General features: G+C 39.9%; 1 protein-coding gene across 1 annotated transcript in view; it reads right to left on the bottom strand.

Annotated features, from left to right (window-relative positions):
• HPGD (15-hydroxyprostaglandin dehydrogenase) overlaps positions 1 to 19,935 on the bottom strand; it is a 39,640-nt gene extending 19,705 nt beyond the window's left edge. Inside the window, exons 1-3 of the mRNA XM_067551710.1 lie at positions 19,644 to 19,935; positions 19,140 to 19,263; positions 15,550 to 15,656 (exon numbers count right to left, since the gene is read on the bottom strand). Of these exons, the coding sequence (XP_067407811.1) occupies positions 15,550 to 15,656; positions 19,140 to 19,263; positions 19,644 to 19,736 (324 nt within the window). The 5' untranslated portion in view covers positions 19,737 to 19,935. The remainder of the gene's footprint in view (positions 1 to 15,549; positions 15,657 to 19,139; positions 19,264 to 19,643) is intronic.
• Positions 19,936 to 23,857: the final 3,922 nt, after the last annotated feature.

Genomic DNA, 23,857 nt, shown 5'->3' with positions numbered 1-23,857 from the left:
CTGAGCAGTTAGCTAAATTTGTGGTGTTGAGGGCTGTTCCAGTTAGGAGGAGAAATTGATGATAGTCAGGTGCTTTCTTTGATGCAATCTGGTTTATTTACAAAAAAGTATACCAAGTCTATTTTCTCTGAACACAGGAGGATCCAAACCGGAGATATTTTCTTTGCTTACAGCCCAAGCCTTTTTAGTCATCACCAGACCCAAAAGCTCTAGGCTTCTCTCCGGGCCACACCCCATACTTGTCCAGGCTCTGTCTCTGTCTGTCATCTTTACGTTCATCCCAAATGAAAGGTGACAGTCACTACAGCAAGGTTTGACCGAATGAAAACAGTAGTATGCATCCTGGTGTTTCTAATTTCTTTAACTGAAGGAAAAATTAAATCAATAGGAAATACTGGCATATTATTGACTTTAATCAAAATAAACAAAAAGTCTGCAGATGAATTTTGCCACAGGATTCAAGGAAAGGGCTATCATTGAATCTGCATCTTGCAGGGGTACTTAAAATTAAAAATGATCTAAAACCAGATTTTAGATGAGAGTTCATAGCCTAACTATATCATCATAATGGGCTGATTATAGACATCAATTTTAAATACTCCCAAATTTAGGGTAAATTTGAATTTGGATTTTCAACCTTTAAGTTCTGATCCAAGGTTTTGTTTGAGCTTATTCCTACTTTAAATTAATATGTGGAAACTAACAGATCTACTATCATCAGTGTGTCCCAAAGACAATGCACAATAGCCAGTTATGCAATAGATCAAAACCTAAGAACAGCCAGCAATATGGCAAACTGACTTCCATGACCAATATGTAAGACTTGGCATTGAGAAAGCATCTGCTGAAATGTTTTTGAAGTAAACTGATTGATAGCCTTTTCAGGCCACAGCACCCACTACCCACTGTGGGTCAGTAGCCTTTGATTTTGACCCTAGGTAAGTTGTAAATTGTACACTTGTCAATCCTAAAAGAAGTATTTTTGTAACTATATATATTTTATTAGATTTGCAACTGCAAATGCATTTTACAAATATCTTCACTAATATTTGTGAAAATTGAAATGGGCTTGCTGACTTCCTCATTCTACTGCTGTTCACAGCATCTTCCTCAGGCACTTCTCTGTTAGGGCCTAATTTTATGACGTGTTTAGCAACTTCTGCTCCTACAGGTGTCAGTGGGAATTGAAAGTATTCAGTATCTCATAGGAGCAAGGCTTATGTATCTCTTTCTTATACTCCTTAAGGGAACGGCATTTGATACATGTCTTCAGAGATGTCTGTAAATAAATGTATTGTGTAGGACTGTTTTAATATTAATTGTACTATGTAATCCTCAAAGGAATTATTAAAACTATGTGCATTTATATCCGGTGGTGCTGTCCTAAGGTATAATTATTTTGGAGATAAACAGTAGCTAAAATGTACATGATGAAAGCAGCTAAACTGCTAATAGCTCCATTAGTTGGGACTTTGGATGAAGAATGTTCTATACATGTGATAGGTTGCACAGATCCCACACTAAGGCCGTAGGAATCAGATAAAGGTCCTATTCTGCCCTAGAAAAGCTGCTTAGCCTGCAGAGTGGAAAGGGAGCATCCCACGTGGGCTAATTAAAGGAAATAAATTAACAGGAAATGGAAATAACTTGGGACTCTTTGAGGAAGTGCTTTTCCTCCCGCTCCCATTCCCCATTCCCTAGATCAAGGAAGTAGTTGGTGACTCCCAGACCAAGTCACAACCATATGTCAGGGACTGGGTAGTTGACTGCTTTATCAACATCATAGGATTGCAAATCTTCCTAGACTAAATTAATACTATTAATTTATTTAATTAATTTAACACTTATTATTTATTAACACTTACTATTAATTTAACACTTATAATACTATTAATATTTCTCTTGGCTGAAGCAGGCCAGCAAGTGTTTGATACTGATAGTGACTCTCCCCTTTGGACCAAGTTGAGGAAAATTTAGGTCCTAACTGTGAGGGCTTGTCTTCACTGCAAAGTTAACTTGGGCTCTTACTCGAGTGTTGCCGCTAACCTGGCTCACATCCACAGACAACAACCTCTCACCCAAGTGTAATGGGGCTTTACACTTGAGCTAGATGTCCCATCTCGGGGTAGAGGCTAAAGCCTGAATGCTGCTCACTTGAGTTGGTAATCCATTCATTTTGAGTGCTGATAGTCCTCCAATGCTTTCCCACAATTCCCTCCACGTGCCCAGAATGACAGAGAAATTGTCCCACAATTCACTGGGAAAGAATCTTAGAATGTCTTAGCTGACTGTAACACAAAGATCCATGGGATATTGTCCCCAGAAGTTCTCGTGATACACACAAGTATGGCTTTGCATTGTGGCTGCTCACACCTAGAATAAGCCAACCCAGGGGTTCATTACCACGTGCTGATCACCCAAATTAACACTGCAATGAAGAACATACCTGTAAGTAGGAAAGAAAAAGAGGCTCCTTACAGAAAAGTATGTGCTTTAAATAGAGAAAGTATTTTGTTTCTCTTTTGTTTTTCTATTGCTGGCATGTGACACCACAGCCTAATGCCTCTTCATACTTTATCCCTTATGCAACTTTGAACTCCCACTTTTAGGGTCAGCCAGAAACACTTTGGCTGAGTTTTGAAAGAAAGTCTCCAAAATGTTACTTCATGATACTATAAAATATGGCTGATGGAAAGCCAGAGAGACAAAGAACAAGAACCTTCATATTTCTATACAATTTAGCTTCCAGTTTTGGATTATAAGGAAAAAGAACATCTCTAGAATTACCTCCAAACCAGCCAAGTATAAATATTTTACTGTGATATGACCTTCAGTGCACTGATGTAGGACTAATGGGAACATGTGAGGAAGGAAGTGCCTCCTGGTTTGGTAATTCTTATTACATACTTTGAGAAAAAAATGGGGACCTTTGCTCTTAATCAATGATAATTCTTAAATTAATGAATTTATCTGTTTTGGTGTTTTTGGTTTTGAAAATAAAAAGTCACTAAAACCTGTTTTTTTCCCCAATTGTTTTTATTTACATCTGCTAATCTATCACATACAGCAGAAATCATGTCAAAAATAAGGTATGTTGCCCTTGAAGAAGTGACTCGTGATAAATAATCCATTTACAATTGTATTCGGTAGCTTGGAAGTTCTCCATAAAAGTTTCAAGAACAAAGAACAGCAAACTGTTCAAATTAGAAATTGAACAGTTATTAAATGCAGGTAAAGTGAAAATTAACAAAGCAGATACCTCAGCACTTGGCCCTTAGAAGCTACCAAATTCCACTATCAGGAGCAGCTCTGAAACTAACCTTGCTGCTTAACAACAAAACCCACCATCTCCATACTGCTAATGTTTATTTTCTTACTGAAATATACACATTGATGTATTGTAAATAATGACACCCATCATTATACTGTGTTACAGGTCTGACTATGCTGCCAATAAAAGGAATTGTACTCCTACAGTTCCCAATAGAAACTGTATTTACCATGCTACTGTCCAGCAGTTATATTCATGAGTGTAGAAACTTGTCTTAATGTAATATTAAGTTACTTCTGCAATCCCAATTACAGAATTCGATGAGAGTAGTTCATGCGTGCCAAAGCACCAAATACTAATAAAGACAAATGTAAATCCCTGACTGCATGTCATTATTTTGCAAAGAAAATAATTGCACACTAAGGGAAAATACCTCAAATGTAGTTGGAGGACTCAAATCCATGCCATATTTTATGACTAATGACCCAAGTTAACATGCTGTCTTGTTACTTATGTGTAAATGAGAAGCTCAAAAACAAAAGTTACAAACTCTTAGCCTCCTCTTGTAATCTTCTTGCTCCCTGTGGCTTTATAGTTTTAACTATATCACTCTAAACAGAAAATATGTTGACATGCTGTATCTAAGCAAAGCCTAACTTATTTCTCCTGGCTCTAGCAACATATCTATTCAATGTTGTGCGATACTTAAGTACATTGACATACCCATCACCTTTAATTCAAATTCACATATAATTCTATATAGTTATAAACTTCCTAGCATGATCTATAAGCACCAGTTCAAAAAGTGTGTCCATTTTCATTGATTACTTAAAAAACCCATTAATCATCAGCCATTACATTTAAATTGTGTTTACTGTTAACTCAATATATGAGGCATTTCTAATGATCCAGGGATTCAATCTTATTGCTCTAGTTCCTTGTAGCAGTAAAACACCACACCTTCTTACCTAGAAAAGCTAGTATTTCATGTTGAGAAATGATTTCCTGCATTCCTGTAACATTGGAGATGACATTACATTGTTACAAAGATGAAAAGGCAACTGATGTGTTAGGGAAAACGTAAAGACCCCTTTGTCTCCCTACCTCTCATGACACTTTTTATATAGGTGTCTAAAATAATATACCTTATGTTAAGAGAAAACAGTTGATTTTGGCAAATTCATAAAGCAAGTTACTGGAGAGCTGGGGTTATTTGAATGTTGGTTGGTTGATGCTCATATTTTATTTGTTGTTTGAGCACCATAATGAGCTATACATAAAATACACGAGCAATATATGAGGTATATGAAACTAAATGCTGCTGGTAAGATCTTCCCCACAGAAGTCAGCTGAAGGGGGAAAACAGCATGTCGCTATTCTCTGGGGGACTTCAATACTACATTCTAACCAGCTGAGTTTAAATAGTTTCTTACTACACTATAAACAATTTTCCTCTCATTGCAGCATTTACTTCAACATTAGTCACTGTTATTATACACTGAGGGTCCATAAGTCAGAAAGATAACAGGCTTAATGTACAATTACAGAGCTAAATCTGCATGCTTTTTGCGTATGTGTTCTTCCATGATACACAATGGCATGTGTGTGGCAGATATGATTATTTTCAGAGCTTGCAGAATTCTTTTTACACACATGGTCTAGTTCTGCTGCAATGGATTTTAATGGGGTGATCCCAATCACTTTAATAAAAGTTGTTTTCTCTCCATGGTCTTGATCCGATCTGGAACATTAACTTAATATTGGGAGAGTACTAGTTAGCTGCTGGATTGCAAGGGTGTTTTCTGTCTTTATTAAATATAGCAGGCTTCTGGCTTGATTCCTGAAAGGATCTAAATCTTTGCATATGCCATTTAATTTTTTTCAGAGAGCATCATTTAAAAAAAAAAAAAAAAAAAAAAAAGAAGGGTTCATTTCATCAGTCAAGAACAAGGCTATGAAACTGTGACCTTCCCTTGACATTGTAATCACTATTTTGAAGATTGTAATATGCATTTTGAATGCCTAACTGTAGAGGTCAAGGACAGACTAAGGTAACTTATAGCATGCCTGGCACTTTCTTGAAGCAACTAACAGAAGTTATCAATGGTGGTTGTCAGAACAATGGATTGGCTAAAAGATCTGATTTTCCAACTTTATCTCCAGGAAAAGGTGGGACTTTAACCATCTGACTGGAACTATGAAGCTGGTCAGGGAGTCACATGACAAAGGACTGGAAACCTTATTAAAGGACAGGATCTGTCCAATCTCTTTCTATCTCTCACTCTACTAGCTGACCGCAGACCAATAACAGGAGGACTGCAGGAGGCAAGTGGCTAGGAGTGGCCTACTTGACTGACAGATGGAGCGGGCTCACAAGAAAAAGGGCTCACAAGAAAGGGTGAGAATGGAGAGATTGTATAGTCTTTTGTTGTTTTTTCCTAAAGATTTATAACTCTTGGCTGCTTTGAAAGTAAAATGTATTGTGTCTTAGAAACCTCTGTGCAAGTCCGTCTTCCTTACTTTATCTGACACATGGTCCTCAAGGAGTTAAACTATAATCCAGTGCACCCATGGGGGTAGAATCTGAGGGAATATGCATAAGTGACTGGGGAGGCTGGGAAGGGTTCAGCTCTGGTTTCAGAGCCTGAGGCAGCTGGGCTGTGGAGTCCCACATTCCAAGTAGGGGTGCTAGACAGGAGGTCAACACCAAAAAGTGTGATTGGGTCCTCTTACAACAGACTGGTGACCATACACTAAGGAACTCAACCACATTTCTAAGATAGTTTTGTCTTGTATTCGCCTAGGATATTTGAATTATTATAAACATTAATTCAAGATTCCTTCCAGAATCCCCGGTATAACTTTTGGCTCTTAAAAGCATTTTTTAAACAGGAGTTTCAAACACTTGTCACTATTCTAGCTTTCAGAAAAGGGGAGAGATTGCAGCTATCATGAGTCCACTGGAGTTTTTATTTACACATTGGTTTGAATGCTAGGCCACAGGTGGCATTCTAAATTCAGGATCTTTAGCAGTAACTGGAGAATGGCTGATCTGCCATGTCTCCTGTTTTTACTGGGTATTTGAATCTCCTGGGGAACTGGAAGACGTAACAGAAAATGGGAGAGATCATAGAGGCTAGGGGTGTATGCTAGTAGAACTTCTCATCCTCATTTCCAGTCAGAAGACTTCAGAGCATAGAGTTTATAGCAGGCGTGGCCAACCTTACTGACCACTCCCCCTTCCTCTCCCCCAGACACCCCTCCCTGTTGGGTTCTGTTGGGCAGAATCCTCTAGCTCCACCATGCTGCTGCAGGGCAGAAGCTTCAAGCTCACCACACCAGTCTGGTAGGCAGAGAAGGGGGAGCATAGGGGGCTCTGAAAACTGCATTTTAACTGTAAAAGAGCTGCTTGTGGCTCATGAGCCAGTTTGGCCACCCCTGGTTTATAGTATGAATGTGTGGGTGGCTGGTGAGGCGTAGAGTGCTGGGATTTCTGAGTAGAGCTGAGGCTTTGGGAAGAGATGCAACAGCAGAGACAGCAGCAATGGCAGAGCTGAGTCTGGAGATGGCCTCCATGATTCCAGCTCCCAGGGAGCTGGTCAGTGGGTCTAAACTAGACCCCCAAAGACAGGACCAGTGGTTAGAGTGGGAAATGGGGATTCAATTCCCTGCTTCACCCTAGGCTTCCTGTGTGACATTGGGCAGGTCACTTAGACTCTTTGTGCCTTGGTTCTCCATCTCTAAAACAAGGATACTAGCACTTCCCTATGTCACAAGGGTGATGTAAGGATAAATATGTTAAAGAGTGTGAGTTGTTCAGATACTATAGTAATGGGGGCCATATAAGTATGTTAAGTAGCTAGAATCTGGCAGGACTGATGGATGGCCAAAACTCTGACATGCGTTATTGAAATACACACAGCAAAACCTTGGCCCATCAGACATTAAGCATATGAATACCAAAGAGAGGGGAACTCCCTCACCTGAACCCATAAATGTCACATGACGCAGTGGAGTTTGTAACTTAAAAGGCATTTAAATGTCCAGTAAATTTATTTATTTCTAATTGTCTTAAATAGCATGTCTATCACATTACTAGCGCAATTGATACTGTGGTGAGTAGGAGTAGAATATAAAATTATTCCAAAATATGGTGACGTATAGTCATGAAATATTCAAATGGCCATTGCATCATTTCTATTAGATCTCCTGATTTCAAGCCTTCAACCTTAACCGGTGTAGGTAGGTCACTGAGATCCCTCTGAACAGAGGACTCAAAAGGTTTATTTTCTTTTGATTTTCCTTGAAAACCTCAACTGCCTTCAAAGGACTGTATTTATTATTAAATACATTTTGCAACAGTGTGCAAACAGCTTAGGAAAACACCAGAACTAAAGACGGAGTCAAATGTCCTGCCAATGCTATCAGTTGCACCTCTTTAAACTGCAGATCCACAAAGCTGCAGAGCAAAATGTCTTATTTTTTTTGTAGCTCACATGATCAGGAGTAGTTAAGCACTCTTCCGTTCTTCCCTCTGCAGGACCAAGCTATTTAAATTATTTGCAGGTTCAAGCCCTGAGAGACAGTGACACTAGCCAGGCTTCAATTTAGAAATGGAGAAAACTTCACCAATCTCAACTCACAGACAATTTTTACCTTAGTTTGTATAAATAGTTTATATAAAGTGAGACAAAAATGTAAAATGACAGATCTAACAATGTCTGCAAGATACTCTCAAGTTCTGTCCATGAGACTCTTGCATGCCTGAACAAATTCTATATATGTATTTGAATTCTGCCTCTTTCTAATAACTGTCATTAGGCAACTGCAATATTTGAGCTGTCTAATGCTGCCAGTGAAATATACGTAAAACACCCAGTGAAATATGAGAACAAGAATTCCTAAATGCATTTTATTCAAGAAATCAGACTTAGTTTCCAAATCTTTAGTGGAGGAAAGCATCAGTTTCTTCCTTTTCCTCTTAGACCCCTCTTCTCCTCCTAAACACACACACTTTTTGTTAGTTACTCAAGTTTAGAAATGTTTAGAAAAGGATAACTATATATTCTAAAACTTTAAAAATTAAAAGTGTTGATAATTAGTTTTAAGTTTTTCTGTTTAATGGCAAATATTTCAGCTGAATATTTTATTAGTGCACTCTCAATCTCATTTGTTTAAAAGTAACATTATGTAATACAGCTCATATTTCTTGTTTTCAGAAGCCAGAAAAGCAAATTCATATTTAACATGCATGGTAAATAAAATATTGAGTCTACTCCCCATAATTTAAAGTAATGAACAAATATTATTTTCCTTCCAGAATGCTTCATAAATTTGAGGCTAACACATATAATCACGTTTGATGATATTTTTATGGGTCTTTTCTAGCCCACGACAATGGGCTGGAAAAAATACATGTACAATGTATTTGTGGCAATGACTGTATATGTCTTCAAAGGGAAGCTGACACTATATCTAGAGATTGGATAAAGATCCAAAACCTGTAGAGTGGAAAGCTTAAATCTCGACTATGTATGTCGAGAGAGTTGAAGTATGATTAGATCCCCTATCTCAGTACCTCAAAACAAAGCAACTTTCTGTAAAGATGACTGAAACTCAATCCAACTGCAATTGAAATCAGTGTAGCTATTTCTGTTGACTTCAGAGGGAAATGATTTAACCCTTACTGATTTTTTTTTCAGATAACGTAAAAGATGGTCTTTGAAGACCTATTAAAGGGAAACAGTTGCACTGAGTAGAGTCAATCTATGGAATTCACTGACACAGGAATATTTTTTCATTGTCTCCCACTCTTTCTACATCTAGATCAAGCTTCTTGTCCTTACTCTCAAAGATGAAGATAAGCTGAAGTAGGGAGAGTTTAGGTCCTGGTGCTCAGAAACTATGGGTATGTCTACACTGATGGTGGCAAAGTCACCGCCGTCAGATCAACTTATCTGGATCGACTGAGCAGTCAGTGTAGTCCCGCTCAATCGATCAGGAACTGGATGTACTAAAACCACCTCCTCATGTGGTGTAGTGCTGCGCCGAGGGGAACACAGTTCCCCCCGGGGCACTGCAGTGAAGACACTGTGCAGAACAGAAGAAGTACAGCAGTCAACGGGAGTTACGCAAGCTACTCTGCATAGCTTGCATAACTCCTGTCGACTGCCGCCGAATTGCTGGATAAGTGTAGACCAAGCCTATGGTAATGAGTGCTGTAGAAACACCTTACTGAAAGAAGTAAATCACATAGCAAATGAACATCAACACTGAAAAGATAAATCAGGATTCCCAGCTCCAAATTCAACACTTTTACTCATCCCGGTTCATCTTATATATGGCATTCCATAATTGCCTGAGTGTATTGTAGAGTTTTATTCCACTTCCTGTTAAGCACTAGGTGCTGGCTACCATTTGAAGCAGAATACTAGATATGACAGCCAATAGTTTGATCCAGTATGACAATTCCAGTGATGTCTCAGATACAGGTGGAAGTTTCTTGAAGAAAGCTTTAATTAGTGTGTCTTGTAGAAACAACTGACCCGGAAGAGGTAATGTTATATAGTCTCTTTATTTATTGTTCTGACAGGTAACAGAACTGAGAGGTAATAGAACTTTGTGATGACTTCTCTTGTTCATCAGAAAAAACTCGCTACAACTATAGCTTCCTTATTAAGTATGGTAAGTATCTCCTCTGATGATAACATGGCCAATTTTGGAATAAGGGTACAGCCTGTCCCTCCTTCTGTGACATATCAGTTAGTTCTGTGGTTCTGATCATCTGCCTATTGCATATCTTGATAGATTCCTCTTGGTAAAATACATATCAAAGATGTCTGCTTTTGTGTACAATGATGCACCAGGCAATAACAAAGATGTAATTTGATCAATCAGATCACCAAATGTCTTTACATCAGCAGGTTTGCCCACACCAACAACAGTTGTTACCTCTTCCTCTATCATAAGGCAAAATTAAATATTTTGAAGATTTATAGCTGACTGATAATCAATGTCTGCATTTATTGAGCTAAATTTCTAAATGGACCTCAATCAAACCTCTAACTTACTGGCAAAACTTTATGCCCATGATTAAATGAATTTTCCTTTTTATGTGCACAATTAATTGTGAGCACGTAATTAATTGTAATTTACTGTACTGACTACCTGATTTTGTGTCTGCAAATTAGGTTATTAGGTAGCCAACTACAATCATTTACATTCTGAGTTAACTGCAAGCATAAAAATAAAAGACATAGCTAATTGTGTGATGGCATAATTAAAGCCTGTCTTTCAAAGTCAGACCATCTGTTTCTGTCTATATTGGCTCTGCACCAATCTGATGGTGTCACTCATTTCTTCTTGGGAGACACACACTGTCATCAGTTCACAATGCAAAATATCTTGGAGGTTAATCTCCTAGGATTATTAATATGAGCAGGAGAGGGTTCCCAGCTGTGGATCCTGGGCAGAGAATAGACACCTCTCTCAAACCTGGATATGGGCACCTAACTCCCTGAGCAGGGTGGAGCTAAGGACACATTCCTCTCTTCGGCATCTGCTATTGACTAACTTATACAGCTCCCAGCTTAGCATGCTGGCTTTTGTGGATCGCATTCTTAGGCAATTTTCTCTGCCCCTGCAATGTATAGGGAGCCTAGGAGCCTTACTCAGGCTTTGTGGATTCCAGTGGGACTGGAGGGGCTGGGAAGGAGTGCTAGGTGCCTGAAAGTCAGGTGTTGCAACATCTAAGTCCCTTTGTGGATCTGGGCCTAGAATAAACTGTAGAAATACCTCATTTAGGACACTTTTTTTTCCTCTCTCTTTTGGAGATTCGATTTAAAAGGTGGCTTCGGCAAGTTTGTTTCAGAATCAGCAGACTCAAATTATGCAAAATAACTTATGTTGTCACTTCTATCAAAATACGTCCAAGGATTAATCTGTTTTTGATATTCCATTTACAGATGTGGGTTTGGGGAGAGAGGGAGAAAACAGTATTTAAGAATTAACTCTACAGTATGGAGTGAAAATTCTAGCTAACATGTCAGTAGAGAGGGAATAAGGTGCCTCCCCCATCAACACCTAGTTCCCCTATATAGAAGCTAGATACCATCCCATTGAAGATCTCTGATGCCAGCACTAATCATATGAAATGAGACAAGAAAGGAGGTGGTGAGGTTGGGCAATGACTTTGCTCTCCATCCATACTAGCCACAGGAGCTGCCCAACAGCATGTACTCCCTCAGGCTCCCAGAAGATATTCCCAATTAGCATTCCTTCTGGGACTCCTGCTTTAGCATGGCCACTCTTCACCCTTTCCAGTGTACCTCTGGCTATAAAATCCATAACTTAGCCCTGTACTTTTAGATCTCTTATCTTGCTCTATTAGTGAGCAGCCAAATTCCAGCAGAGTGCCCATGTGATTTTGTTTCGTACTGTATGTGTTTTGATTTAATTTAAAACATCCTCGTGTACAAATAAGTCATTATTATCCTAAGAAACAATTAAATTAATTTTTGCATATTTATCCTTCATTGGAAGACTGACATAGGAAAAAGTCTTTCATGGCTGTAATCCCTTGCAAACTCTAACCCCCTTTCCAAACTTCATGTTACTGCCCTGTTTGCGGATGCAGATTACTATGTTTGGTATTAGGGTTCATGGAAGTGATCTACAGAGCCTCACTGAATCCTAACAGAGCAGAAGGTCTTTCTTAGATAATGGAATGTCAGATTTGAATGGAATGGAATTTGAAAGCTCAGAGCATGAAGTAAGTCCTTCCTTTTGGGGTCCAGATCTCCAAGCTCTGTGGTTTGAAGACAGAACTACCCAGAAATGGTGCCTAAGAAGTGAATCCCCGCTTACAACACACTTTAGTGGGAAGCCTTACAGGAAGAACAGGGGAGATAGTAGACCTCATGAGCAGGAAGGGCATCAAGGACTATGCGTGCAGGAAACTAAATGAAAGGGAAGTAAAGCCAAAGAACTGGGCTGTGGTTACAAGCTTTACTACCATGGATGTGACCAAAGGAGAAATGCTGTTGGGATAATCCTACATGAAGAATTACATGAAGAATTACCATGGAATCAAGCTTTTACCTCACACATTTAAGATATGGGAGTGATAGACAAAAGGCTACGAAATGAAGTGGAAATTGATCAGTGTCAGTTTGGATTTATGTCAGGCCGAAACACAACGGATGCTATCTTTGCACTAAGAATGACAATGGAGAAGCACTGAGAAGGACAAAGGGATTTGAGAATGATGTTTATAGATATCGAAAAGGCCTATGACCAGGTGCCAAGAGAGGAAGTGTGGAGATGTGCAAGAAAGCGAGGGGTTCCTGAGAAGTACATCAGATTGATTCAAGATATGTACTCTGAAACCAAGACTTCGGTAAGATGCTCAGCAGGAAGAGGGAAGAACTTTGAGGTAAAAGTGGGATTGCACCAAGGATCTGCCTTGAGTCCATTCCTATTTCTGACAGTAATGGATGTGGTTACCGAGGGTGTGAGAAAGGATCCCCCGTGGACTATGCTTTTTGCTGATAACCTTGTGCTGTGTGGAGGTTCAGAAGAAAACATGGAGGAAAATCTAGAACGTTGGAGAAAAGTACTAGAGGACAGAGGAATAAGGATCGGCAGAACAAAGACCCAGTTGCTGAACTGTAAATTTAGTGGAACTCATAAGGAATGGGAGGCACCAGTGAAAATTGAAGGAGGAAAAATCAAACAGGTAGAAAGCTTCAAGTACCTTGGATCTGTGGTACAAGAGGATGGTGGTATGGGTGCAGAAATAAAGCAAAGAGTACAATCAGCATGGAACAACTAGAGAAAATGTAGAGGTGTGCTTTGCAACAGGAAAATACCAGTTAAACTGAAAGGGAAGATATACAAAACTGTTGTGCGACCAGCACTAACATATGGTGCAGAAACGTGGGCGACAACATTAAAAGAGGAGACTAGGCTGAATGTGAATGAAATGAGGATGTTGCGACGGATTTGTGATGAAACAAAGAAGGATAAGATAAGGAACGAATACATTCGAGGGACTCTGAAAGTGATAGAGGTAGCAACAAAGTTGAAAGAGAAGAGATTGAGATGGTATGGACATGTAATGTGAAGAGGTGAGGACCATGTGACGAGAAGAGTGTTGGAAATGGAGTCCCCTGGACCACGGAAGAGAGGAAGGCCAAAGACCCATTGGAAGGATGTGCTGAAGAGAGACATGGAAAATGTTGGACTTAAGATAGAAGATACGCAAGATCGGATCGGATGGAGAAGGACCATAATGAACCTTTTTGGTGACTCTGCTTAGTGCGGGAAAAGCTGTGAGAAGAAGAAGAAGAAATTAGTGGTTTGTTGGTAATGTAGACCAATATAACTTTTGTTGTGGTTGCTTTCAGCCAGAAAGAATTGCTTTTCAGGGATCAAAGAGCCACAGCTGCCAGGAAAGTTTTTATTCTATATATCCCCATCTCTATATTTGTAGCCAGGTTTAAAAGCTGCAAAGATTCAACTAGAGTGAAGAATGTGAGAAATGAGTTGTGAAGTATGAGAGTTGGAGAGCTCATCTATGGATTTTCTATTCCTTGGGAAACTTCTACAGAGCTTATTTGTATGTATTTTTTCTCTCTCTGCTACAAGACAACTATTACCTTGGATAGTCTTGTCTACCAGAGACAACAGCCATAGCTTTTCACACTTTGCATACCTCAGTATGCTCCAGATACCTTATATTCTGCTATATCAGGCCTTGCATACCATTATACTAGTCACTAGAATCTTGTGTAATGTAATACACTCTGATAAAAATAATTTAACAATATTTTTACTAAAAACCTCATGGTTATTACCAATAATATTTTAATTTATTCTCTTTTCAGAGTTTTATGACTGATCCCCAGTTCCAGCAGTCTACTTTCTGTGTAGATGTGGAGCAATCAGTGGGAAATGTGCATGAACACATAGCAAAAGACTAGATATAAGATCTGGTGTGTGAGTCTAAGGGAAGATTATTTATCTGCATGTACAACGTAGAAAAAGTAGAGAAAAGAAAAGGAACTAAAAGGTCTGTAGCAAAATATTTAATAGTTACATACAGTTATTATTAATATTAATAATGTACAGATGCAGGACAATTAATTATTTGTCATATATAATAACTGATACTTTTTATTGTTGTCTTAAGATATATCAATATGTGAGATTAGTGTTACACTTATAGTACTTGCGAATGTGCTAGTATAATTATCTATAGTGACTCTCATGCATGCATAGGGCCATGTCATACACTGACCATGATTGGCACTCATGTCACTGGAAGGTAGAGAGGTGTGTGTGTTGTGGGCAATACAGGATTTTTAATGTGAAGCAATGTGATGATCCATGGAAAGAGACTCAACTATAGATCATTGGTGCATCTAAACATGATTTAAATAAAAATTGTTTGAAACACTTTTTTCAAATGGTAAATTTGTATCTTTAGATGTTCTCTAGGTTGACATGCATGTTAAGTTTAAAAAAAACAACCAACCAAAAACACTCTCACAAATCCACAGCACGTTATTTCCTCCTAAACTTTACCTTAGGTGGATTCAAGCACTATAGGCTAGGATTTTTAAACAGGACTAAGGAAAAATAAATTAGAGTTGAGTAATTAACTTCCTTAGGCCTTTTTGAAAATCTCATCTTTAGGTATTGTAAAGCATGAAGGATTCTTTCTCCAAGAATCAGGCAGCACAGACAATACTGAAGAGGTTTATTCATGATACCGGGAAGTCTGATAAATCAGCTTCAACTTCATGGTGTTACAGTGGTCAATTATATACACTTTCTTATCAATTACATAGTACGTTTTAAATTCTTTATCTATTCACTTATAAATACAGACATTGTCCCATTCGGAGAGAACAATAGTGATAATGGTCATTACATACATGCAGAGACACTTTAATCACTCTACTTACATCAAGGATGCTAGGGCTATACTCAGAGTGGGGGTAGCGGGGAGGAAAAAGGGGGGGCGGTCCTTACAAATAGGTGGCAGATGAGACAAAAATTCTAAAAAGCAAAAGTGCTGTTCTCATTGGAATTAGAATCACTAAGAGGACATCTGGCTTCCTGAGCCATCGGATGTTTACACTAGCCATTGTCCTTGAGGCTCAGGTATGCTCGTTAGCCATTTAAATGAGTTTCGACCTACAACTTGTTAGCTGAAAACAACCTCAAGCCTTACAGTATTATAGTATGAATATTTTAAAATAGAGAATGCTTACCAAATTAATTTGTATAGTGCTTTCCCAGTCCTTTTCATTATTCACTCCAGCATTATTAACCACAACATCCAGCTTCCCAAAATGTTCAACTGTTTTTTTAAAAGCACCTATAGTAAAATCCAAGGGAGAAAATTCCTTAGCTGTCTTGTTTTCCATATATTTTAAATATTACAAATGAAATGCAAGTTGCGATATTTCCTACCCTATCCAAAGTGTGTTAATTCATTATTTTTTTAAACAGTTAATGTTAAACACATACTTTGTTAATGTTTAACGAATACTTACAGCACTTACCTAACTATTCAACAAGTATTAACAGTAATACTATTTAAGACTGTTAATGGAAGTAAAATAGTACAACAACCTTTTCACTCATTCAGCACCTTTTAAAATCAAGTCTTTATGGCTTGATCTTGCATAAGTTTGGGGGTATTCAGGCAATTCAGCATCTGATTCCATCTATGTATCTTTAAAATAAAAGAAAAACTTTACACACTGAAAAATTCATGATTGTGTTTGAATTCAATTTATATTAAGAATGAGTGTATCCTTACTCAATGTTGTAATTAATAAATATTTTAAATCTTTAAACTATCAGTAATTCACCATATTACTTGATGAATTATGCCAATTTATGAATAATGTATATATACCCTATATATAAAGTTACTGAATCATTGCCTCTCAGATTGAATCTCATTCCTTTTATTGTTGAAAAATTACTTCCACAGAGTCTGTGTACATCATTCTGAATTAAAATTAATGGGCCAGATCCTCAGGACCTCCATGCTCAGCACAATTTGGGAAGGTAGGGAATTCCAAAAGAGGCTTATAGACACCTTTATGGATCATTAAAGGTGGCAATTTTTTCAGAATAAAAAGCTTACAATACTTTCATGGTGACTGTTTTTTTAGAATTACAAAATACTCAAAGACACAACTACAATTAGAAAGTGTACAGATGTCTGTACTGCTAGAAGCTGACTCAATAGCAACACATGCATATTTCCCAGCAATTTACTGTTCTTAAGGGCTTTATCATGAAACACTGAACAAATGTCATTAACATTCTCTTTGACCAAAAGAACAGTTTTGAGTAGCGTCTCCACTCATTTTATTTTTTCTTCTCTCCAAGCATTGTTCATCACTGTGAACACTTGTTCCATTGAACTGTTTGTCTATGGCAAACATCGAACAAATACTACATAGCAAAAATATCTTGAATGAAAATATTGTTGTAATAAAAGAATAGCATGATTAAATGAAAATCCAAAACATGTCAGGTATCCTGAAAGATAGTTTTGAGATACCAGGCCATTGTGGCAAGCAAAAATATCCAAAATTACAACCCCACTGTTGCCATACCTCTTTTTCTCTGGCCACACCTCTACGTCGGAATGGGTGTAGTGCCAACAGAGCTATGTTTGTGTCACCCATCTCCTACATTAGGGGAATCGACAGGTATTAGGCTAAGGCTGCCCGAGCACTGCATGGCAATTTTAGAAGGGGGTCAAAATATGGTCCAGTTCTTGTTTTTAAACACAAGAGCATTGTATCATGTTAAAAACAGCTGAAAGCAGAGATTGTATTCATCTCCCTTGTCTTTCAGAGTTAGTGATATTATCCTTCACTATAATGTTTTGATATTTTAAGGGCTCTATTTTTAGTTTTCTGTCTTTTCTGTTTTGTGTTGTTGATTGCCTATTTTGTTCTTCACTCTCTGAACCTAACATTCTCTAATCATGTTCCCCTTACTTCCTTCGGGGCCCTATCTTGCACTATCAAAGTGAACTGAAGTTCTTTTACTTCAGTAGGAGCAGAACTGGTTGCTTAGGGCATGCAAAATCAATGCAGTTTTGTGAATGCAGGATCAGGTCCTTAATTAGATCTCAGTTTCAGAACCTGGCTTTGTGCCTCACTTATTTTCATCCTGTTCTCTACAGAAGCTCTCCAGTAACATTGTCCTTGACACCCAGCATTGAAATCTTCTGTCTTAAAAAACAAAACAAAACGAAAAAACTTTTGGCTTATTCTTAATGATTTGTGTATTGTTCCTAGAACTGTACAAATCATCTCGACCACACTGGGAAAAGAACCAAATACTTTTCAACTGTTCATACTGATGTGCTGAAAAATTGTTGATTAGCTTACGTAGTCTATTGCTGGCAACAGGTTTGTCTGGCCACAGTGATCACATCTGTTTAGTGTCCTGTCACATGGTGGCACTAGCCCTTTAAGAGGGAGCAGGGTCAGTGCACCCTGCACCTGGTCAGATGACCGAGATTATGCTTTAAAAAAGAGTAGCTTGGCCTGGAAAGGGAGAGATCTGGTGAATTAGGGCTGTTAGAGTCCCTTAAGAGGAGAGACAGTGAGAACTTGAGAGGAACTCTTTTGGAAAAAAAAGCATGACCATGACCTGACTGCAGATGTGATAGTTAGACCCTGAACAGTGTGCACTGTGTGACTGCAAACTGTGTCTCTGATTGTGTAACTTGTTTCATAGGGGCAGACATGTATCCATACAAAGTTCCAGTGAAGTGGCACAGAGATTTGGCCCCAGTGAACAAGTTGCAGTATCAAGACCACTGTCAGTAAGAAGTTTACAGAATAGGTAGCCATTAAGGGCTTTAAAACTAATGGAGCCAATTAAAGTTAATTGATCTACTTTATAGACAACCAGTTGATACAATTTATGAAGCAGAAGGCAGAAACTATGGGTTTAAATCAAGCCTGACATAATTTTCCATGAAAAGAGCATTAACAAAACTGAAATCCATGGAAGGAGCATTAACAAAACTGACCAAGTTTTCTACCTAACTCACGGCCTCTGAATGAATCTGTGCAAACATTCATGGGATGTTGCGGTTATTATGAAATGTTTGTGAGATGTCTGCTGTTTAATGCTGCATAAAAAGTAAATATTATATAGAGCTCAGTAGAGAATGGGGTGTATTCCAGAATGAGAACATGCATGAAATCACAAACCGCAGGAGTTCATTGCTCTTTTTCTGTAGTGGTTTAAGTTAAAAATTTTAAAAAGCCATATTATCAGTTATTTCTTATCTTAAAGAGCAGCATTTCATCTTCAGCATTTAAGTCCAGGTTTCGCTCTGAGCAATAGCAATGTAAATTCAGACTAGCTCCATTGTACTGCAAAATATCTATAGTGCAGATTGCCCAGAGCAGAATTTATTACTTTCATATTGAGAAAATGTATTTTTGAGTCTGCAGTAAAGCTTTATTAAACATAAAGCTCTGTACTTTAAAGTTTTTAATACATTACTCATAAAAACCCCATTATCTTATGCAGAGGCTCTGATACAAAAGTATCACAAAATACTCAGTGTCTTCTTTATCCTTTCTTTACACTATGCCAGTCACACACTGGTAATAGTATTTCCCACTTGCAGCGTGAGAAACGGATCCTACCTGAGTCACACTTGCAAGTTATCAGAAATAGGCTACCCTCCAGAAACCTTAATTGCACACTTACAGATTCAGAAGCCCAGGCTTTTTTTTTTTCCCCTCTCCTTTTCTCCAGGTTGCTGCATGTTAAGAGAGCGTAGAATGCTGACAGATTCCCTCTTTACCTTGCAGTTGTTCCTGATCTGTAACATCGCACTGCAAGAGGAGAGTCCTCTGCGCTTCGAACTGCTCGTCCAAGGCGGCTTTGCTCTCCTCACCTGCTTCGAGGTTCCGATCCACCAGCGCTACCTGCGCGAGGAGGAGAGCGGGGGGGGGGGGGGGGGGGCGACGCACGTGAGAGGAGCCAAGGCAGCATTGTAAGGCAAGGGACATTCAGATGGAGCAAGAAAGACTCGCCATCCCAGCCGGGGAGTAGACATGCCTATGGCCCCTAATGCACCAGCCTGCGCCCCCCCGGCTGCGCGCTTGCTCTGGGAATGGCCGGGAGAGCAGCAGGTACCTTCCGCGCGCGACGACAATAGGGGGAGGGGCTCTGGGCTTCCTAGAAGGCAGCAGCCTCTGTAGAAGCGACCCCCCCAGTCTTCCCTTCCCCCCCCCCAGAAGGGGGGAGTGGCTCAGGGATGGCGGGGTGTCCCCATGCGCCCCCCGCCGCCGGGACACGCGCTCACCTTAGCGCCCTTCTCCAGCAGCGCCTGGACGAAGGCTCTGCCTATGCCCTGCGCCGCGCCGGTGACCAGAGCCACTTTGCCATTCACGTGCATGTTCGCCGCTTGCTGAAGGCTGAGCGCTGCCCCGCCGTCTGTCCGTCCCTCGCGCAGGGCTCTGGGGCGCGCTCTCTCGCGCTGGGTATTTATAGAGTCGCCGTCTCCTTTCTCTTCCCTCCCAGCCTGGCCTGCGTGAAGCAGGCGAGAAGGAAGCTGCCAAACGCGGCAGCTCTGGGGAACCCAACTCGGTGTCACCTGCCCTGCAGTTCACTCCCTCTAGCTCCCTCCCTCCCTCCGTCCCTCCTCCTCCTGCCGCCGCCGCTGCGGCGACTTTTCCCCTTTTCCCGGGACTCAGTCAGCGCGTGCCTGGGAGGTGGCGCGTTCCCCTCAACGCCTGGCTGAACCTCAGGGGCCAGCAGGGGAGCTTTGCGCTCCCAGCTCTCGCTGTTGTTTTTTTCTCCCCCCTCCCCCCAAGCAAACAAAAACCCGAGTTGCAGACTCTGGGGACAGGTCCTGCCTCTTATCGTGCCCTTTGCATCTAGCCAAATGGCGTGAGACCAACTTAGGGGACTTTTGATAAGGGCTGTTGGCAACTGCTAAGGTTTTTGCGCGTTTTGCTTGGCCCAGTTCGTATCAGCAGCAGGCTAAAGCACTGGGAACGAGCTTCAGATCCAGAAACAATAACAAGGTGGAGTCTCCCCTCCGACTCCTAAGTGCCTTGCTGAGTCCCTTCAGGCTCCCCAGCTTGCTAACAGCTGGGGGAATCTCCTGGGTGTTCATACCTCCTGGGTGGTCATCATCACGTGGCTGCCACTGCTTTCTAGAAATGTTCAAGCTGTCAGGTGATTAAGATAAATAATAAGGTATTTTTAAAATGAGTAATTAAATCTGCCATAATCTATCCATCACAAAATATGGAGCCATATTTTAATTAAAGAACTTTATTGATGAAGTGCTGCCTGCTTCTCCAAGGGGGGCACAGCTGTCTGAAGAGTTAAAAATACAGAATTAATAACAAACAAAGCTGAAATAAAATACCTCTAGATAAATAAAGTGCTACAAAGCCAACTAAAGTAGTGTCAGTAAGAAGGTGGGGGGATCCTTGTGGAAACAGTGAGGCAAATTCATGGTTAGTGTAGGTCAAAATAAGTACACCAGGAGTGAATTTGTTGTAGATTATATTTTCAATGGCCCAGTCTTACATTACTTGCATTCCTGACTCCAGTGGGAAGTGTGGGTGCGCTGGCATTAAGGATTACATTTAATATATTTTATGCTTTTTAATATAGTGTTGTTTATATAGGCTGAACTGTACACCTAGCTGAGCTCCTTGCCCTCCACACTCCCACCAGGCCCTTTGCCCCATCTCAATGGTCAGAACTCTATGCTTTTGGTGAAAGTCAAAACTGGAATAGCAGGCTCCAGTTCTCCCATTTTCACCAACATCAATCGGGGGTGGGGGCAAGGAAGGTAGGGGGTGAGGACTCTAGCTAGGGGGTTGCTGGATTGGGGACAAGCGACCCAGCTGTGTGTGTGTGTTGGTGGAGTGAGGGGGTCTGCATGGTAGGAGTTGGCCAGAGTGGTGAAGTGCAGGGCCAGCTTTCCACTAAAATCTAGCCCACAGAGTGCTTATTTGGTGCTGCAGGCAGAGGAAGCTATCTGGTGCCCTACTCTCGAACATAATCCTCACCCTGTCCCCTAAACCTAACCCTAAAGTCACTGCTTCACCTCCATATCCAGAGTGACCAAGTGGTGATTTTGGTTATAACCAATAGTTATAACATTACAGACAGAGAAATACCACTGAGTTGAAGGTAGGGCCTTGTTTTGGTTGGTCAAATATTCAAGGAGATATTATATTCTATCAGAATGTTTTTTTTTAAAAGCCAGATTAATAAATTATTATAGTACTAGTCCTGTAAATGAAGATGACAGGTGTTTTTACTTAAATCAAATTTTAAAAGTCACTGTACATACTAGAGAATGCAATTCTGGTTCCATATAATATATCCAATAATATATTTAAAATAAACTCATTGCATATTTAAATAATTTCATTGAATTTGAGCATCTCTGCACATTGGCACTGTCAAGGGCTAATCCCGCAAGGTGCTGAGCTCCTCAGTCTTGGGCTCAGGCCCTGAGTAGGTAAAGAAGGATTTTCCATAACAGTTGAATATTGGTGTTGAAGCATGCCCTGCCCTCTCTTTGCCTGATATAATTACAGGAGAACCTTTAAACCCCATTAGTTGGCACAATCTTTAAACGGTACAGTAGTATGGCAGCTGGGAATAAAAGCAAAACAAAAATATGTGAACCCCTCCCATGCCTCACCTATTACAATTTTGGCAACACATACTATAAAGAGCTCTGTTTTATTCACTTGACTATCATATGATACAGCAATGCATATATCTATAAATGTCTGTCTGTGGTTTTTTAATGTATATATATTGTGTTCTAAGGCACAGAGTATATAGCAGGACTATGAGAAGGCTATTTAACATGCTAGGATGTTTGATTAAATTCAGGAGGTCAGTGTCCCAGAATAACTCATTTCTATTAGGGTATAAGGATTTTAGGGTAATTGTAATTGATAATGTTCTCTCAGTCTCATGCAAGGGGCACTCACAAATAATTCAGGCCCACACTTTTTGGTATTTATATGAATGCCAGATATGCGTTATCAGTATTTGTTACATACCACTGATACAGTAGAAGGGGCTCTCAGAAACCCCTTATTAAAATCCTGCAACCCATTGGAAGGGAAGGTAGGGGGGGTTTCTGTGTTTTAAAAGATGTCTCAACCTTTTTTGTGTTAAGAAAGAAGAGCATAAAGAAAACAGTGTTTGGCTCTGAAGATGAGGAACTTTGAAAAATACTGAATGATCAAGAGAGAAAGATCTTATCATCCCTAAGCTCTCATGACTCTGTCCTCTCCTGTTCTCTTCTTTATCTCTCCCATCACTCCATCAGTGCTTAATTTTAAAGGATCCACCTCATTACCACCTCTAACTTTTAACTAAGGTCCCACAAGGCTACATCCTTGGCCCCCTCCTCTCTTGCCTCTACACTCTGTCTTTATAGTTGACCTCATTCACAAGCATGAGCTGAACTGTCATCTCTAAGGTGACGCTCACAGATCTACCTCTCTACTCTAGGCCTATCTCCTGTCAAGCTAAAATATTTGCCTTTCATTCTGACTTGTGGCTGTCCAGCTGTCAGGTTAACCTCAACATGCCAAAACAGAACTCTTAATTTCCTCCTAATTTCTTTCCTTGCTCCCAAACCCTCCTTTCTCAGTGATGGTGGACATTACCACCATCTTCCCTCTCACTCAGGCACATAATGTAGGTATTTCTGTCTAGACCCACACCCCAGGTTGTATTTTCTCATTTCTTCCAGCACAAGTCTTCTTCCAGTATGTCTAAGATCCAGTCTTTCTTCTTTATCCATGCAGCTAAAACTCATCCAGACCCTCATCTTATGTCTCAGTTCCTGCAACCTCCTTCTCTCTGACCTTGACAAATGCCACATTGCTGCACTTTGTATGCAAAATACTGCTGCAAAGATCGTTTTCCTGGCTCATTATTTTGACCATGTCATCCCTCTCTTTGTATCCTTCCACTGTCTCTGCTCTTTCCACCACGTAGAACAGAAACGACTGTCTTTACTTTTAAGGCATTGTTTATCCCAAACCTTTCATCTCTTACACACTATCAAGATGTTGACTTCTGTCTCTGCTGTGCGCCAAAGGTACCAATAGTCTTATTGCTCATTTATCAAATTTTCCAAGAGCCTTTGCATGTTCTCTCATGCTGCCTCTTATGCATGAAAGGAACTTAATGTAAATGGACTTAGCACCAATTCATTATCCTCCATCATATCTCTCCTTAAACTTTCTTCTGCCATAATACCTACAAAATCTTGACAACAGATGGAATCTCATGTGCTGTGACCATAGCTGATCATGCTCTTCAGGACTGTTTCATTGTTACCTTGTGCTCCCCGTCTCTGTGTTGTATCCACTTGTTGTTTCTCAACACACACACACATAAATGTTTACTTACTAAGGACCAATTTGGAGGGGTACTTCTAAAATTATATACCTGAAGGAAGCTAATGCAGCTTCTGTGCAGTACCACAAATATCCAGATAGTCTGATGGGTTCTTAACAA

Source organism: Emydura macquarii, unplaced genomic scaffold, assembly GCF_026122565.2.
Source record: "Emydura macquarii macquarii isolate MOO-44397 ecotype Brisbane River unplaced genomic scaffold, CSIRO-AGI_Emac_v2 contig_1363, whole genome shotgun sequence".
NCBI lineage: Eukaryota > Metazoa > Chordata > Testudines > Chelidae > Emydura > Emydura macquarii.
Note: the sequence above shows the minus strand (reverse complement) of the source record. Positions and strands in the feature narration are given on the sequence as shown.